Source organism: Etheostoma spectabile, chromosome 20 (genome assembly GCF_008692095.1).
Source record: "Etheostoma spectabile isolate EspeVRDwgs_2016 chromosome 20, UIUC_Espe_1.0, whole genome shotgun sequence".
In the NCBI taxonomy this organism is placed as follows: domain Eukaryota; kingdom Metazoa; phylum Chordata; class Actinopteri; order Perciformes; family Percidae; genus Etheostoma; species Etheostoma spectabile.
In genome coordinates this window covers 5,676,937-5,696,558 of record NC_045752.1, presented here as the reverse complement: position 1 = coordinate 5,696,558, position 19,622 = coordinate 5,676,937, and the positions used below count along the sequence as shown (strand labels likewise).

Below are 19,622 nucleotides of genomic sequence, written 5' to 3'. Positions count from 1 at the left end.
ATATATATATATATATACACACACACTCACCTATTTCTCTGAAACAAGGTATTGCCACCAACAATGCATTCTAGCAGTATTTGAGCACAGTATGAAATTGTATCCGTAAACTACCATATTTCGGTAATAAAAGCCTCCAAATTTGCTGTCAACAAAAATAAAACTCTGTGCGCGTGTGTGTGCGCGCAGGAGAAATCCCCACAGATCAAATTCAAATCTCTGGTCTTCCCTGGGAAATAAAATATGTTTATACAGTAACAGGATCTCCTCTGTTTACTGTGTCGTTTTCTTCCCCACAGCCCAAAGCATTTGGTCTGAGTGGTTGCTTCATCTAAGCAAGCCTGCAGCCCTGCTATTTTAAGTTTGCCTTTTCCCCGTCGGAACATGTGTCCATGCACGGAAGCACTCTTTTCCTCTTATCTGTTTAGATTAAATATGCAGAGGGCAGGGCCTTCTACATAGACTGGCTGCCAGGGAACATGCCCTGTCTATCTCTGCTTGGTTAAACTTTCAGATCCCCAACGGGCCTAAGTGTTACTATAGGTAATTGGTAGGTAGGGTCAGACATACATTTTGGGACACTAATAATTGACTTACATATTGTCTTATAAAAACTGTTTTGCTCGAATACGGAATATTTGTGTCAAATGTGTTACAAACATAAATTCAGTGTGAGTGAAATGAACAAATGCAATGCATTCATGTTAAAATGTAATTGTGTATTGATTTAATCCCACCTTTTATTAACTGGTTGTTTACAATGGCACATAACATGTTTTAACTGCTCACACACCTTGTCCCAGCCTTGTCCACATATGGGATAACAAGGTCATTGTTATCCCATGGTGTTGAGGGCGTACCTTCCACTCTTAAGCTCTCACCACTCCTTTTAGTATGGGGGATTTGAGGATCCCCACATAGCTGTACACGTGCACACAGACAGAAGTACACATGGATGGGCACACACACATCAGAGGCCAACAGGATTGATTTTCACTCTCCTGCTCTCTGTCCTGCAGCTGCTTTCTATTTAAACATACGCATGTGAAAGCTGCACTTGCTGCACTACACAAGCTCCCTATGGTTGTAAGCCTAAAGCCAGTGGCCTGTCAGTCAAGGATTTAAGCAATTTCTGTTCCTGAGGAGCCATAGTACTATAGTAGCAAGGCAAGCCAGGGTGAGCTCTTTTTAAAGGGTTTTGTTTTTAATGGAAGGATAGGATGGAGATTGTTATTGAAACCATGGTTTTAGAATGAGCTGGTTTAGATTTAGTTGTGATATTTACCTTTCTCCTTCTAAAGATTTTCCCTGCCATTTTCTGTTAATTTTCTGTTTTAATGTCCCGGGCTATGTTACATTTTTTATTTAGATTGTGTTACACTTCGTAACACTGATGTGACAAATGGCATTTATTACTTATTATTATTATTATTATTATTATTATTATTATTATTATTATTATTAAATTATTATTTAAGGTTATCATTACTCTGTTGCTGTAACAAGTAGTCTCCCCAAACATTCTGGTCTAGGACCTGACCCAAAGCCTAAGTTGCGAGGAGATGCCAGAACCTTCCGTGTATGGCTGGACCCAAACCAGTATCAACAGGACATGACCAGCAGTATTCAGAGTGGCACCGAAGACCCATATGAGACTTTCAACATCATCATGAGACGCAAACCCAAGGAGAACAATTTCAAGGTTTGGACTATATGCTGAAGCAAACAGATCAGCGCTCTCTGTACATTGTGTTTGAGGACTTTATCTTCAGACCTTGAGCTTTGGTCCTACCAACACTACTAATATGTGTTATGTGTCACACATATTATTCTCTCTTGGGTATTGTAGCTGTAAGGTTGGAGACACTTCTCACTAGAAGATATTCATGTGAAATGTACCTCCACCCCTCTTTCACCTTTTTAAGAAACCATCTGTGGCAGCAAGCCAACATTGTATAGTACAGCTTTCTGTAGCCATGTTATATTGTCAGTGTAACAACCAGGTGCCCGCAGCAGAACTGCTGTTAAGAGAGATACATCTGTTAATATTTCTACAAATCAGGTCATAGTAAAGTTATCCATGCAAGTGTGTGAAACTTTTGTTTAATATCTTATCTTATGTTGTTTTGCTGTGTTTTGTTAAACTTTTTTTGGGAATGTTAATCATGAACAAAAGCCTTTTGCTGTCTATCTCATCCTTTTTTTGAGAGTTTCTTATTGCAGCTTTGTCAAATCTGCTATTTCCAATTTGGCACACCCATTTATGTCTTTCATAGCCAGAGCAATGACAGATGAATTAGAAGTTTTGTTTTTTTATGAATTTGAAAAGAGCAGCAACTAATGGGTATTCAAGAAACATTCTTCTCCATCTTTGATGTGTGACATAGATAAAAGTAAACAAGTTCCGCTACCCAGTGTTTGATGCTCAGGGTATTAAGACAGTTTGCAGTTCATTAAAATATAATTGACAGACATACAAATTACCTGCTGTCCCATCAGCCCACCACAAAGTTATTCTTATCCAGCTAAACCACCTCTTGTGGGATAGTTGTCTGTTGTCTGTGCCTCATTGCTCACATTTCTCTATCTCTCTCTCTCTCTGTTTTAGGCAGTGCTAGAGACCATCAGAAACCTGATGAACACAGAGTGTGTTGTCCCAGACTGGCTTCACGACATCATCCTCGGCTATGGCGACCCAGGCAGTGCCCACTACTCCAAAATGCCTAACCAGATCTCCACATTGGACTTCAATGACACCTTTCTGTCCCTGGACCATTTACATTTGTGTTTCCCTGGTTACACCATAAAGGTCACCGAGGAGAACCCCGATCTGCAAGTCTTCCCTTTCAGGTGAAAGTCAAAGATCCAATAATCAAATCATAAAGATAACATTTTTTTGAGGTTGATTTACCTTGATCAAAGTAAAATTATAGACAATAATATAATATTGAATTGATGTTGTATACTTTGTTTAGTAGACACAGATGCTAATACATACATATGGCATTCTATCATATTTTATTATAATAATCCATCTTCTTCCTTTTGCTTTACCAGAATCACGTTTCCCATCTCAAACAAAGCAGACAAAGTTAAGAAGAGAAAGGCTGATGATGAAGTGGAAGACAAAGAGGAGGACATGACCTTGATTGTTGAGCCCTATGTCACCCTCAACCGTGGCCCATATCCCTACAACCAGCCCAAACGGTGAGAGGTCAAGGCTAAGACTCAAGCCTTCCGATTCACAATTAAACAAAGTTAGGGGTCAAATGTTTCAGTTCAGTGTTTGGTCAAACCTTGACTTCTCTCTGAGGTCAGTGTACTGAGCGTACCTTAAGTCCTTAACGTCTATCCAAAACGTTGTTTTTCTATAAAACCGCACAGATGCTTATTATAGGTGCCCTACTCTAGCCCTGACTATCTGGTCCTGACATTTGTCCATGCTTGTCTCCATGGTATGTCCTCTGACTTTTTTTCATGTAATGTGTTGGTGCTGTTTTGGTTGTTGTTATGCCTACATTTATTGGTGGGATTTTTTATCCAATTAAAGGTGAACAGAATATGCTTTAATACGCCTGTACTAATTATAACACCACAAAATAATTGCCCTTCATAAAAATGTAAGACTCATCTGGTGGTGTTTTAGCATTTCCAGTTTGCACTTTTGATATTTAAATGTTGATCTGAACAACGAGGCCTTTGGGGACGCCCAACAATCTTTAAAGATGGTCTCAAAAAACAACTCAACAAAACTTACGGCATTAGGCATCTTTTTTTCTTTTCTTTTTTTTTAAACTAGTGAAAGCTTTTGAACACAAATGTCTGGATGGTGTCAAGGCTATTAAGTAAATCTGACTAATTACTTGATATATTTATATCAGCAATCTACATGTCTTACAGGAATACAATTCAGTTCACTCCTACTCAGATTGAAGCCATTCGAGCCGGGATGCAGCCAGGACTCACCATGGTAAGGACTTTGTTTTTTTTAAGTTTTATTGTGTACATTTCTGACATAAGTTAAGATTGAAGAGAAGCTACCTACAGAAGATCTGCAAGATCTAAATGATCGGTTTGACATTTCAACCATCTCCAACCAATCATACCTAAGAATAAGTAGTTATCATGGATATCTGGCTTTCATGGAATAATTCTGTTTGTAGTCACTCTATCTATTTTTCTTTAGAAGATTAAGTTGATAGCAGCACAGTCAATCCTAATGTTTCATTTTTTTCTTGTTTCTGACTTTTTTCTACAGGTAATAGAAAATGTGAAAGTTCATAGTAGTAGACCTAATTAGAAGGAAGAGCTATGTGTTAAACCCATCCCTATAAAATCCTCATGCATATCTAGGAGTGTGATGCTGTTTGTGCAAAGCCTCTAGTCAGTCCAGTGACTGCTGATACTGTAGATGCATACTGTTCCAGCTTTTCTGAACCGTTCCCTGCGCTTGTCTCGGTTCGGAGCATGTGTGCGTCGCACGGTTCGACACATTCGCAATGTAGCCTCGTGCCTGTATGTGACCTCAGACAGTGTGTTTCCCTTTTACGCTAAAGAAGACGTGTGGACAAGTTAACAAAAAAATGTACAGTGAAAGACCGTGCAAAACGTTTAAACATTTAAACATTATTGTAAACGGTAACATTTCTTTACTCGTCGCTGAAAGCTGCTGCTGTTCCAATCCTGTCGACTCTCTGCAGCGGGCGGGGCTGCTCAGTTTCCCTCGCAACTGACACGCGCACACACACACACAGACACACACGGTGGATGCAGGAAGAAACAGAGCAGAGACGTACAGGATGACCTAAATTGAGGGTAGCTATGCTTGTTATTGTAAGTGCAATGATAAGTTAAAGTCCAATAAGTGCTTTGTCAGACCATATAAATGTGTGTCCCAGGCAAGTATAGGAAATGAACTAACAATGTAAATATCAACAAGCCACTGACAGACATTTGATTAATTCAATAAATTATTCTTTTTTGTCTTAAATCCACCAGCCATTTTCATATTATACCAACATTTGCAGCCTCCTGAGCTGCTTTTGGTAAGGTTACTAGTAAAACTCAGCCTAGAGTAGTTTTATTCTCCCCAAAACAAGTTTCCTTTTTTATGTTTAAAGTATTCTGACTTATTCAAAAGACTGAGCTTTAAGAGTTTCTCTTTTTCTTTTAAAGGCTAACATTTTTGTAAGAGCTACACTAAAGTTGGCAATTTAATAAATGCAAGTTATTTCAATTGCTATTCTGTAATATTTTAATCTTTGTGTGTTAAAAAGGCACAAAAGTTCCTGTAGATGGCAATACACGTTCTCCTTTTTTGCCAAATAAATCAAAAGCTTGTTGAAATCATCAATGTCTTCCCTCTGCTGTATCAAAATCTCACCTGCATTCCATAAGGATGGTCCCAATAATGTGCTTAAAGTCAAGTCAAATTCGGTTTATGCATGATCACATGATACAACTATTTTTTAATACTGTATCCTACATTGTGGATAATTAAGCTATATATTATACAATGAAGTAAATTTCTGTAGTGTTAAAGATTAAAAGAAAAAAATAACAAGAACCGTACAGAACCGAAAACCTTGACCCTAAAACCGTGAAACAAACCGAACCGTGTATTTTGTGAACCACGCCACTCCTACTTGCTAGTATAAAGCCAAAGATTTGCAACTATTAATCTTAGTGATGTACACCAAGGGATTTTCCATACCAGTAAAGAAGCTGTTGTTTGATGTCCCTATCTCCTAGATTGATGCAAGATTTTGCTGAAATCCTCTCTGTAATTTTGGCATTGTCAACCACACAAAATGACACGTATTACAGCTGGGTGTCATTCTAGCCTGTTGTTTTCATCTGAACTGAAGTGTAACACTCACTTGTTTTGACAAAACTGCTATTCTGATGTGGTGATTGGAAGCCGGCAGCAGGATCTGAGTAAGTTATTGTGCAGCTAATCTAGGTAAATATTGCAAGTTGGCAGAGTCATAAAAAACAACTCTACATGCAAGCCTTTCTCCATTCTTCTGCATTATTCTGCATGTGTTGTTAGCAGCCATAACAAACACACACAACCTCTTATGTAGGGGAACCAGGAAACTGATTATCTACATATTTCTGATGTATGCAAGAATATCTACGTGTGCTTACTTATTTAGCAGAAATTACTCACCTGAAATACCCAATCTAAGACAGTTTTACATGAATATTTATTTAGTAAATAATATGCTATTCCCCCAGTTAACGTAAGGCTCATTATCATGGTATCTTGTATACATAGACACCGCTGACAGATTCAGATTCAGATGACAAGTAAAAAAGAAAAAAAAGAAAAGGAAGGCTTGAACGATACTTATGCCTCCTATAGCTTTTCTCCGTTTTCAGTAGCTCTGTGTTTTTACCCATTCTACTGCATTGTATATCTGAGCACAGCCAACAATGGGGCTCCAGCCTAGCCCGTTCTGACATGCCCAGGGTCTAGCTGTCACAACCACTAGGGTGTCTCCAAGGCAAGCACCTTTCCCCTGCAACCTAACTTCTGATTTTGCGTTTCTTCTGCTTCTTTCTGTTAATTTGTTTCCATTTCTTTCTCCCCACCCCCCTTCTTTGCTTCTTGCTGTATCTTTAGGTTGTTGGACCACCAGGTACCGGAAAGACAGATGTTGCTGTTCAGATCATCTCCAACCTCTATCACAACTTTCCTGAGCAGAGGACCCTCATAGTCACACATTCTAACCAGGTTAACCCACCACACACACACAGCACATTTACATCCAAACCGGCTCAGCACGTCTCTAAGCTATGAAAACACCCTGCTCAAAGAAACCGTGAAGCTGTCTGGAGAATTTAGGGCTTGTACTCAGAACTGCCCATTAATCAGGCAATGACTATATTTCAACCATAAAGGAAAAAATAATATCTAAGCTCCCTTGTGACCCGGTCCTCTCACCTCAGAATTTAATCATAAAGTAATCTGCTGTTGTTTTACACCAGTGCCAAAAGGAACCTTGGCCGCAAAAAGCATTGCTGGATATAATGACAAAAAATCTTATTCTCCTGCAATTTCATTTACATTCCTTATACAAGAATAGTCACGTGCTTGATAGCATTATGACTACCTAAAATATATTACAAACACCACTGTATGAAGAATGAAAACAAATCCATAAATACTGAAAAAGACACAAGTCAAAACCGGTTTATATGTACTGATTTTCCATGTCTGATCATGGTTTATTCTATTCATCAGGCTCTGAACCAGCTGTTTGAAAAGATCATGGCTCTAGACATCGATGAGCGCCACCTCCTGCGTCTGGGCCACGGAGAAGAGGAGCTGGAGACTGAGAAGGACTTTAGCAGGTGATAACAGCAGGGGACAGGTGGAAAGGGAACAGGCACACAGACCCAATCGAACCCAACAGAAATGCACTTGTGATAATTGAGACAACTTAAATTCACACATGCATCTGTGATGCATTGTACAAATGGTTACATACATAAAGTACACACACATTGCAGTGGCAACCTTTCAGTTTGATCAAAGCGGACAATACACACACACATACATACACAAAAGCAGTGCAGCTGCCCACATACATAATCAGTCTGAGCCAACACAGTGACATGGCTCCTTGATACTCCCATATGCAAGGGCATGGACCTGGTTTATCTCCATTAGGCATTGTTGGCCCCTCAAGCCATTCCACCAGTGTAAGGGATCTCTCCCTACAGCCCTGCACTTAGAAGTAATTCCTGTCTGATTAACCCTCTCATCACTGGTCTGGACCACAAGAACTGACCTCATTCCATTCTTAGTAGGAGGATGGCAACAAGCCATGTAGAGAGTCATAGGTAGATACATCATGATATTTGAAAAGATCTTCCAGGGATGGCTAGATACATAAATATTAGGGCTGTCCATTGATGAAAATATTTAAAATTTAAAAATATTAGCCACACATTTTTTAATCTGTTCTAAATGTACTTTAAAGTGATATTCTTCAAGGTTTGAATGCTCTTGTCAACATGGGAGCAGACAAATATGCTTGCTTTATGCAAATGTTTATTTCTATTGCCCCAATCCAAAACTGTAACAAATGCTGTCTAGAATATTATCCAGAATAACCTCAAAGTTAGTGTATGCTCACAAAATATGCTGAAAGCATAATATGGCAAACTCAAGCCCACCAATCAACAACTTGCCATATTGACCTGAATGTAACATTTTACTGTGTACATATTTTTATTATTGAGCAAAGGAACTACTTATCCCATAAACCACCGCGCAATTTGGCTAACCGCTAGCAGAGTCAGCCATTATGTAATTATTTTAAAAGACCATCAAAATAAAACCTGAAACTAATTGATAAAATATATAACAGTTGTCAGCTATAGCCTGTTTTTCCCAGTGTTTAGTTTGAGTTAACATTTTTTTTAGAATGAATCAAGCAGTCAGCTAATGATTAGCCAAATTAGCTGTTAGCTAAACTAACGTTAGCTTCCCGGCAGGAGCGGGGAACAGATCGGGTATCGACATCTCCCCCTCCTCACAAGCATGAGTTCCACCAATCAGAGGCATTACTGTGGGATTGTTTAGGATTGTGGGTAATGAAGTACTTATCCCAGACATTGCAAATAAGACATTCATTTCAAAACAAGGTTGGGACCCCATGAACCTTTGGCATCTATATGAGCATCTACTATCACTTAGTAATGTTGTAGCTGCTTTTAAGTCTTACCATCGACGGTTACAATTTTATGGCGTATACTCCAATTGTCAATGGAAGAAATTGCATTGTATTTTTACTTCCGGAACCCGCTCTGGGCAGGACTGTTGAGCTCTATACAGAGATATCTCGTCTCAGCAAGACATGAGGGAGGGAAGCACAGTCATTCGAAAATACTACCGGGTTTCTATTGATGCAAAGCTTAATGGTAATCGTTGAAACATCCTTTTAACTAAACAATATTTTAAGTTTTTTGTATAACTTTAGTCTTCTGGAAGGGCTTTGAAACTAAACTTGGCATATCTATTTCAGCTCAAAGAGGTTTGTTTCTGCTAGCCATCAACGTTACTGCTGCTTCACTTCATGATTTCCCAAAGTACTGAGCGGGCCCAAATCACAACCCGCATGCGCTAATCATGTGCTAAAAAAAGGAATTTTCGTTGACTCGTTAATTACGTTAATTTTGATATCCCTAATAATTACACATTTCCTAAACAATTTTGTACAAAGTCACTCGCTCTAAACCTTTTGATGAAAACTTGTTAAGAATTGGTCTTAATTCAAATACCAATAACATACAGTAATTCTGTAGTTAGTTATGGCTGACCAAAGTAAAAACATTCATTAAACAAACAAGTGCTTAATCCACAATATTCCATGTAATGGCCAAGTAATTTTAATCTTAAACAAAATGTTTAGATCCATTTGATTTAAATTTAGTCTCTATCCACAATGTTCTACTTCTGGGTTTGCCGGAAATTCCGCCGGATGCATGTCTTTTTGCCAATGTCCGTTTCCTCCTGTTTTCCTTGTGTTAGAATTTTAAACACTGGCTGATTTATGAGGACTATGGTTAACTGCTCTTCAGATCTCTGCATGATAAATTGAGACAATTAGCTAGACTATCGGTCAAATGCCAATAAACCAGAGCATGTTTTTCTCCTGTTCTGTAATGCTGTGTGGACTAGCCAGACCCTCCTCCGCAGCATGTGGAGGATGGTCTGGCAAAGAGAGACTAAAATAAGTTGAACAGGGAAGTTGCTATATTAATGTAATTTTCAAGTTCAGGAATACATTGGGCCTTTTTAATAAATAATACATTTGCAACAATAAGACAGAATAATTAAATGAATAAATACACATAAGTAAATAATAATAAGAACCTCTCCTATGTTTTATTTTGCTCAGCCAGGAGCGTGCGTGCGTGCGTGAGTGCGTGCGTGCGTGCGTGCGTGCGTGCGTGTGTGTGTGTTGCCTTGAAGGATAGTGACTCAGTCTTTACTACTGAGACAGACACAGAGTGAGCCAAAAGAGAAGTTTGGGGGCAGCGCACTATAAGCACTCATGGCAGACTTGGTAAAGAGAGATACCCAAAACATTTACAGTTCTACATGACTGTTGCTATATTCAACACCTTTATTAGATGAATCTGCCAGAACCTTCTTTTTTTTGCTTGCAAAGTTTTTTAGCCTGCTCCTAAATGTAAATGGGGCAGTGTTATTGAATATTAAGTTTTTAGGCTGTTACTATATAATGTTTCCTTGTAGCCTACATTGGTAATTACCACCTTATCCATCTGTGGCACTGAGCAAATTTCACCCTATAGCTTTTAGCAACACTTTCAGTGGAGGAAGGGAAGGGTGATACATCGCCCATTTGCTATACTCTGTGTATGATTACTGCTCACTTTGATGGTATGACTGTAGAATGAATAGCAGTGTATGGGAACAGGTGTCTGCACATGGAAGCAGTCTGTTACATTCTTTAATTATGCAGCAAATAACTAAGACATAAAAGAAAGAGCTTAAGCTAGCAGCATTTAATATATTCCCGCCTGCCTGGCTGCCTCATAACAACATGCAGACTCCACACTCCTTCCACCCCACTGACACCAGTGAGAGGAGAGAGCCAGAGAGTTTTAATTAACACTGTATACAAGATGCAAAATGGAAGGCAGTGCTCCCCCCGAATGCCTGACAAAGAGAAGGCTACATCACCATCAATTATCAATGCCTCCCTGCATTTCGTGATTAATTTTTGCTGTTTTAATGAGATTTTAGGGAGTGCATGTTGGTTTTTTGTATAGGGGAGATTGTCAAGAAATACCAAGTCATATGTTCAGATATGGAAGGTTTATATTTGTACCCTAGGTTCTAGGTCAAAAAAGAGGTGGAGGTGTGACGTGATCTCGCAAGTGGTTTACCGTTACACCGGTAATTGTTACATCCCAAACCATACATATGGAATACTGTTAGTTATACAGAAGAGAAGCCAGTTCTCTGAGTTTGTGGCAAAAGCTATTCGTGCTTGTTTTTTTGTTCTTCAGACTTTCAATTGAATAAAGGACTATTTTTCCAGTCTTATTTCTTTTATTGTAGTTTTCTCTAAAATGGTGTTAAAATCTCGTGTCTCGTCTCTTCAGCTGGGTGTCTCGTCACACCCCTAATTCTTTGTCAAGAAAATGTCAAGATATCAGTTTTGCTTTTGTTGGAAAGGAAATGCAGCATCCACATTCAGATTTCAGTACAGTTGTTGCTGTTGTGTGCAAGTGTTATATTTATGGGATTTAAAAAAAAAAATGCAATTCTGTCGATAAATGCTGTTTTTCACACCTGAGAAAATATCTATTCTGGGGTTTCTCTCTCATTAGCTGAATTCATTACAGGTCCTGGAAAGCAAGGTCACTCCACAGTTTTATTTAATTTTATTCAGGCAAAACAGGCAGTCCACTGTGACTGTCTTTGAGTCATCTGCTGACTGAGGATGTTTGCAGATGGTCTAAAAATAGAGATCACCTCTAGTTTTACCCTGTGACCCCTCCCACTTCCTGTATTCTTGTGTGCTGCTTGTCCTGTGCCACCTGATAATTGCTTTTTAGTAGTGTTGTTTAGCTGCATAGTAGGATGCAGGATAGAACCTAAACAAACCTTGTGTACAGTCAAGGACAGTCATTGCCCTCTTTAAACCTTTGTTCTCCATTGGGTCATATTTACAATATATTTTTACATGACCAGGCTTTTTCTCAACTGCTTGCAGCCAATGATGCAAACACAATATCAGTAATTACAACAAAAATTCTACAAATAAAAAAATCACATAATCACTTATAACTCTGTTCTGTTAATCCACTCGTGGCCATTTTAATAAGCTGATGCCACAGAGGAAAATAATCTATATCAGATGATCAGTGTCTGAATCCACAATTAAAAGAAATGTCCTGGTTTGTTATATGCAGTAGTTTGTCTGAGGTCTCTGTCGGGGTTGCCATACCAGCATGTACATCGATGAACCTGGGTCATGACACCAGTTGTTTTGTGGTGAAGTTGATACTGGACCACAGGAACAGACAATAGTCCTTCTGATTACTCAGTGCATCAGAAGTTTACATGACATTAGCGTAACACCATTAGCAGAGTGTATTTTTGAAATGAGACCACCATCTGATTGTGCATTTAATTCTAGAAACATTTGAACCTTAAACATTAATCTTCTTACATCATTGTACCATTCTTAATCTTTTGTCCCTACAGTAATAATAAATAGAAAACTGTTTGCAGATTGTTGACTAACTATGCTGTGCTGTCTCTCTCCAGATATGGCCGAGTAAACTATGTCCTAGCCAGAAGACTGGAGCTCCTCAGAGAAGTGGGGAGATTACAGGAGAGCTTGGATGTCCCAGGGGATGTTTCTTACACCTGTGAGACTGCTGGACACTTCTACCTCTACCAGGTAACACTAAAACTGTATGTGTATATGTTTCTGCAATGTGCAGAAAATCTCCAAATGTAATTGTCAGCCAATGTTACATAGTCTATACTTCTGATTTTGCACTTAGCATCGGTTCATACTGTGCATAATATTACAACAAGCTAAGAGTGTGTGTACTGTCCAAGAAAAATTCCTAATTGCATACATGTTTAGCAAAACAAACCTTAAAATGTCTAGATGTTTTTCTACCTCTAAAAATCCTGGATATGTGTTTTGATATTAATATTGATTTTCAAAGAGAGAGTGTTAAGGGGATACAGAAGATATTTTGCTGAATTAATTAGAATGGATTCTGCATTGCCTGTCCTGTTCCTTGGATATATACACGGCAATCAAACCTAGACATTATCAAAGTTTCCATTCCCCAGACACACTGCTCTTTTTGCATAGACTGTAAATACCCTAGAAAGAGTCTCAAGCTATGCTGTTTATTCCTGTTGCCTAATTATCAATGTCCTTTCATGTTGCAAGAGAAATGCCACTGCAGACAACTACTTACTTTTATTCCTATGCTTCTTTGGAAGGCTTCTAAAATAGACATTATAGTTGATTGTGATCTAAAGAAGTGTGGTGTGTAGCGATCATTGTCAGTATTATGGGGAGCTCAAGTTAATATCCAATATTTTCGCATCACAGACATATGAAAGCCGTATAAAGATGCCAGTTACATAGTTTTTAGTGATGCTCATAGCTCAAACTCCATTCTTTAGCACATGCTTCACTGGTGAATAAAAGTCATAGAAAATACTTTGATACAATGGTGGTTAGTGTCAGAGTTTGTCTGAAGATTTCAGGCTGCGATATTTGCACTTTGCCAGAAATAATCTGTCAGTTGTCTTTCTCTCTCACACACACACACACACACACACACACACACACACACACACACACACACACACACACACACACACACACACACAGCACTTTGGTTCCTCATTAATTTGATGGAGACTGGATTCTCAACCCACACATTTTTTTAGTATAGTTCTTGTGTTCATTTTAGCTCTAAAAACTGGCCAACAGTTTGGTTCTGTGACATTTGAAGATGTAAATGTCAAGAAGCTGAGAGTTGTGAATCTTTGACCATTAGCAGAGTACGCCGTCAGTGATAAATGATAACAATGTATATGTAGACATACTTGCAGTTTTGATGTTGATCTTAATAGTGCAATTAAGCTGAGTCCAGTAGTAGACTAGTTAATGTTATCATTAATGTTGTTCATAGGGGTATTTATAGAACTAGGCTTCCCTGCTGTTTGGTTGAAGCTGGTTTATTAAATGCTCAGCAGGAGCACCTGTATACTAGTGAGGCTATCAGTTCTCATTTGTTCATTTTTGTTGCTATAATCAAATTATAATGGAGAAAATACAGGCTGGGAAGAGCCATGCAGAACACCCACTGTGTGCTTGCATTTTTGGTAGACCTCAGAAAGTCATCATCTACGTAAGTCAAAGCTCATGCTTATCCAAAAGTACCTTATTGTGTTTCTTTATGTTGTGGCTAAATCAAGTCATTAATTAAACACTTATTTTGTTGTTGTCCAAATGTAAACACTACTGTTCTGCCACAGTCCTTTGGTGTGGACAGGTATGATTTCTCTGTCAGTATAATTTAAATACCGCCAGTCATGCACACCAACCCACTCCACCTTTCAGGCACTTGTTTGTTGTTTGTCAGTCAATCAATTCAAAAAAATCAATACGTCTTATTTGTCACATGAAATCGTACAAGGTACAATTCCAGGTATGTATTTGTGTGAGCACACAAAAAAAATTCATACAAGCCACAAACACACACACTAAACACAGACTATCACTACTGGAGCTCAGCCTCTTTACATTCCGAGGGTACTGTATGTCTGCTCTCCCTCTCTACCACAGGTGATATCTCGCTGGGAAGAGTACATGAGCAAAGTCAAGCCTAAACAGGGCAAGACGGTGGAGGTGCAAGCTGTGGCTGCACACTTTCCTTTCCACAAGTACTTCTCCAACGCCCCCCAGCCTGTGTTCAAGGGCCGGTCATATGAAGAGGAAATGGACATCGCAGAGGGCTGCTACCGCCACATCAAGAAAATATTTACCCAGCTGGAGGTAAGAATGACACACACACACACACACACACACACACACACACACACACACACACACACACACACACACACACACACACACACACACACACACACACACACACACACACACACACACACACACACACAGACAGAGAGAGACAGTGTACTAGATCCCTCCCCGCTGAACAACACCCAGTGGGACGTAAAAAGGTTACTTCAGTGCAGTAAGGCAATTTTATTTATAGTGCATATGTCATAAAAGTTAAATTCAATGTAGTTTACATTCAAATGCTCACAGCAACAAATAGCATTCACAGAACTACTCTCAATCTGAGGTAAACATATCCCCTTCCTTCTTTTACTCAAACATACACAGGTTGTCAGCTGTATTTGATGGTACTTCTGCCACTTTTGCATTTCTCTGAGTTTTCATCACCTCTCCTTTTGATTCAGTTTATAGAGTGAATCATTACAAAATATTCTTAACAGTACTTGGTACTATTTATATTGGATATGATTAGATATGATTGCTGACCATTTTGAAAAGATAAGCAGTACAACAAAGTAATGTATACTATTACCACTTTTCTTTTTTACTCTCCCTGTCACTCTTTTTGACAATCTTTCGCACTTGCAAACAGCTGAATGTGTTATTCCTACTCGGTCCATTGAGTGTTTCTATAGGGATAACAATAACAATTCAGATTTATTGGAACACAGAGAAAGTCTCAGAAAAGCAATAAAGAAGTTATTGGCTGGAGGTAATATCCCAACATGTGTGGTGACCTTGATTTATCTGGCTGGCCTCTGTATCACTGCATCACAGCACCTCTCCCTCCTCCCTCAGCCTCACCCATGCTGCAGTGAAATCTGTACACCTATTAGGAGGTATTCCTGTCTATGGTGCAGGGTAGACAAAGCAACATTCTGCTGAATTTGCTTATTTGTATGCCTCTTCAAATTTAAAATCAGTTTGGAATAAGCTGTCATAGGAATATCCAAAGGATTTATTGCTAGCTAGACAGACAGCAACAAAGTGTGCCTCTTGGGTTCCTCCTGTATAGACATCTCCTATTTCCTCCTCTGCAGTCCCACCACATCTTTACCGCTATTCACTTTTTTTTCTCTCTTCGCTCTCTTCTCAGTGTCAGTGAATCCTTACCGTCTTGATTTCACCCTTCAACCACTCTGGAGCCACGGGGTTAAAAATAGATCCCATCAATATTGCATGTTTTGATTGGTTTAATATTAATGCTAAAATAGTAACGCATTAAATATTTACATCCCAGTGCTGTCCGAGTTTACTTCTTTTGCCTTCCCTTCCTCTCTCCCTTCCCCTACATAGCTAGTGTGGTAACCTGAATATAGCACCCCTGTTGACTCATATTCCCCCTCTGTGCTTTTCCCAACAGCGTGGTTTTCATAGTGCCATGATATTGGCTAAATCTGTGCTAAAGAGCTTCTCAAGCTGTAGCTTTTGAACAGCAAACTACACCCAGACTACTCTTATTAGAGCAACCCTGTGGGTTCCTGACCTCTGTTACACTGCATCATGTAAAAATGGGGAGACAGTTTCCTTTTCCTAACAAGGATAAGAAGCAGAGGGATTATGTTGATAACAATATGTTTAATGAAAAGGCGAGTAGGTTGCCAATCCCTTCGTTTATGAATGACTTGTCTTGAAAGTTTGGATTTATGGGGAAGCAAAAAAAGAGGTGGAGCTATTAAACTGCTAGGGTTAAGCCACTGAGTTTTCTACACTTAACTTTTTTTTAATTGTGACACAACTGAATCTGTATATTAAAGTGTACCTTTCTTTTGGGTGTGTGATTATTTCACCCTATTATCTTATCATCTCACATTTTGTCAGAGTGCCATTTACGTTTCCCCTCAACAGCCCACCGTATAAAACATTAAAGTAAAAGTTAAAAGAACTAGATAAATACACATCTATTTAAATCCATGATTGTCCCAGAGATCATGAAACAAGTAGTTTTTCAATACCCTTTTAGGACGTTGCTTTTTCTTGTTGATTTCTTCTTGCTGCTACACTTCTGTGTGCAGGATCCTCACCTTTTCTCCTGTCCATCCTTTAGGAGTTTAGGGCCTTTGAGCTGCTAAGAAGTGGACTGGACCGCTCCAAGTATCTGCTTGTGAAGGAAGCCAAAATCATTGCCATGACCTGTACACATGCTGCACTCAAACGTCATGACCTGGTGGAGCTGGGATTTAAGGTACGCTCTTTTCAGTTGACATAAAAACAACAACCTTGCTATGCTTGTATTTACTGCAGTTACTTTAGGTACTTGGTTGAAATTGCTGATTGTCTTTATTAGTATGACAACATCCTGATGGAAGAAGCTGCCCAGATTCTGGAGATCGAGACCTTCATCCCCCTCCTGTTACAGGTAACCCTATTCAGACTAAGTCTTACATTTATGATGTGCAAGCTTCATGACTAAGATTGTGGACGCGTGTGTTGTAATTATGCCTTGACTGAAAACTCACTGCCAGGCCGTAGCACTGTCATAAATTCTGAATCAAACCTAGTTTAATCCTTTACTCAGAACTCAGCTTTCTACCACCTGAGTTTCTCTGTTAAGGTCTGACTGATGGGCTCCAAACACAGTAATGGTGCTTGCCTTTGGTAGTTGTGCCTAATTGTCCGAGATAGTGCTAATGTCTGTTTACAGATGAGCTCATTAAGCCCATCCAACAACCCTGCCAGAGCTCTTCTCTTTATCGCTCTTCTCTGAGTCACAGTCCGAGCATGCCAGGTATATGTCACAGTGAAACTGTTAATTCCTCCTCCTCCTCCAAGACCCTTTCATTATCAGGCCACTCAACCCTTATTTCAGTGATTAAATCAACTCTTGACTTGCCATGGTTGGTATATTAGATTTGTCTGAGGTCAAGCTCCAAATAAACCAAATCTAATTAGCAAAACCTGGCAGCATGACATAAACATTAGTAGAAAAAAAATGTACCGGCCCTTCATGCTTCACTGCCTTGCTGGACCTAGATTCTCTGCTGAAGATCTGATTTTACATAAACTACTGAATAAAGTTGGACAACATGTGGTGATTGGTTAGACTATATAGGTTGGTTTTTAATTCATACAGCTAATATACCTACCTTTACATATCAAAGCCTTTTACCTACATCTTAATAAGACTAGTACACACTCCTGTATTTTATTTAGGTGTAATAGGTGATCTTACCTCTTGTTTTTTCTGTCTTCCCCTTTCTACAGAACCCAGAGGATGGCTACAGCAGGCTGAAACGTTGGATCATGATTGGAGACCACCACCAGTTGCCCCCTGTTATCAAGAACATGGCCTTCCAGAAGTACTCCAACATGGAGCAGTCTCTCTTCACTCGATTTGTGCGCCTGGGAGTGCCCACCATAGATCTGGATGCACAGGGGCGTGCACGTGCAAGGTGGGTCACCCTGCTGCAGCATTAAGCTAGAATCAGTTTGGACCAACTCAGTTTCATACATGATGCAGTATCTTAGTGATTAGTACTGTCTCTTCACAAAAAGGATATGGCAATAATGTGACTTAATGTGTTGCTATCTTCCTGTCCCACAGCCTGTGCAACCTGTACAACTGGCGCTACAAACACCTGGGGAACCTGCCTCATGTTCAGCAACTGCCTGAGTTCCAGGTGCCCAACCCTGGCCTGACCTTTGACTTCCAGTTAATTAACGTGGAGGACTTCAATGGAGTGGGAGAGTCTGAGCCCAACCCTTACTTCTACCAGGTCAGTAGTAGTGCACACCGCAGTACACAAATATAAACACAGTTAGACTATAACTGTTATTTGGGCTATGGATGTCTACCCGTTATATTAGTTCTAACCACTCTTTCTACTTTAGAAATCAACAACAAAAATAAAACTGACTAAAACTGAAATATCAAATGAGTAATTTTTAGAAAGTAACTTTGAATGTATTATGAAAACTAAAACTAAACTGAAATTGAATATTAAGGGTAGAAATGATTTCAACTGTAAATACCCTGCTGCCTACAACATGAACCTACACAGACCCATATATGCATTACTTCTATTTGGAGAGCTGTGAACGCACAGTAGGCCTGCACGATATTGGAAAAATCTGACATGGCAACATTTTTCCCCTGCTATATATATTGCAATATGAAAAAATATATATTTTTTAAAAGATGACATAAATAGCTCTATTTGGAAATAATAAATCATTCTCAACTACTGCTGGGATTTTGTAGGGGAGTGCAACTCCATAGAAGAAAAAAATGAAGTAGAATCTTTTCTAATATGAACTATTCTTTGTGTAACTTTAACTTGAACTGCTTTACAAACACCAAAGCAAGTAAACGCTGTGACTAACGTTACTCTTCTGAAGTGGTTTTGGAGAGGGAAATTGGGTAGAAATGCGCTGGTTGACTAGCATGACACCATTATTCATATAATAATCAATATAGGCTAACGTGAATGACAGTGACTGCATGTTGCTTCCTCTAAATTTCAGGTTGTGGTTGACTAGCGGGGGCCAGCTTGTTAGTTTGATAAATTGATCAGACCTGCATGTCACACGCACTAGCAACAAACTCTGTGTATCTAAGAACAACTAAATCAGTGTAAATGACGTTAGATCAGACACAGGCTTCTGTAGTAAATTAGTGTTACGTTTTCAGTGTTGCAGCGCCGAACCGTAACGCTAGCTGGGACAGACAGACCCCTTGTTTCTTTAGGCTAACTATATTAGCTTCAGCCTGGCTGGTAGCAGATTTCTGCGGGGGAAATGGCCAGGAGACATTGTGATTACGTTGCATTAATCAGTTAATTTTGTTTGTATTTACAACAAACATAAAACACTGACCCATCGAAAACTATGCGCATCACTGTGTCACCGGCAGCTGCTGCCTACGGTACTTTTCTACACATGGAGAGCATCACTTCCCATAACAAACCCCGTCGGACTAACGTCACATACACAGGTTCCCCACATGGCTACCTGTCTTAAAGGGGATGTAAAAGGAGAACCGTGAAAGTTTACTTTTCTATCAAGCAG

General features: G+C 39.3%; 1 protein-coding gene and 1 long non-coding RNA gene across 5 annotated transcripts in view; one reads left to right on the top strand and one right to left on the bottom strand.

Annotated features, from left to right (window-relative positions):
* aqr (aquarius intron-binding spliceosomal factor) overlaps positions 1-19,622 on the top strand; it is a 57,061-nt gene that overhangs the window by 18,490 nt on the left and 18,949 nt on the right. For all 4 annotated transcript variants that reach the window (XM_032501337.1, XM_032501336.1, XM_032501338.1 and 1 more), the window contains exons 20-31: positions 1,533-1,702; positions 2,609-2,850; positions 3,058-3,207; positions 3,901-3,970; positions 6,629-6,739; positions 7,250-7,359; positions 12,320-12,455; positions 14,376-14,585; positions 16,663-16,800; positions 16,903-16,974; positions 17,820-18,007; positions 18,160-18,331. In XM_032501337.1, coding sequence (XP_032357228.1) covers positions 1,533-1,702; positions 2,609-2,850; positions 3,058-3,207; positions 3,901-3,970; positions 6,629-6,739; positions 7,250-7,359; positions 12,320-12,455; positions 14,376-14,585; positions 16,663-16,800; positions 16,903-16,974; positions 17,820-18,007; positions 18,160-18,331 — 1,769 coding nt within the window. The remainder of the gene's footprint in view (positions 1-1,532; positions 1,703-2,608; positions 2,851-3,057; positions 3,208-3,900; positions 3,971-6,628; positions 6,740-7,249; positions 7,360-12,319; positions 12,456-14,375; positions 14,586-16,662; positions 16,801-16,902; positions 16,975-17,819; positions 18,008-18,159; positions 18,332-19,622) is intronic.
* LOC116670709 (uncharacterized) lies at positions 5,105-7,968 on the bottom strand. Its single transcript, XR_004327100.1, has 3 exons — positions 7,958-7,968; positions 6,532-6,535; positions 5,105-5,648 (listed from the first exon to the last, which is right to left on the bottom strand). It is a non-coding gene; the product is annotated as an uncharacterized LOC116670709 (long non-coding RNA).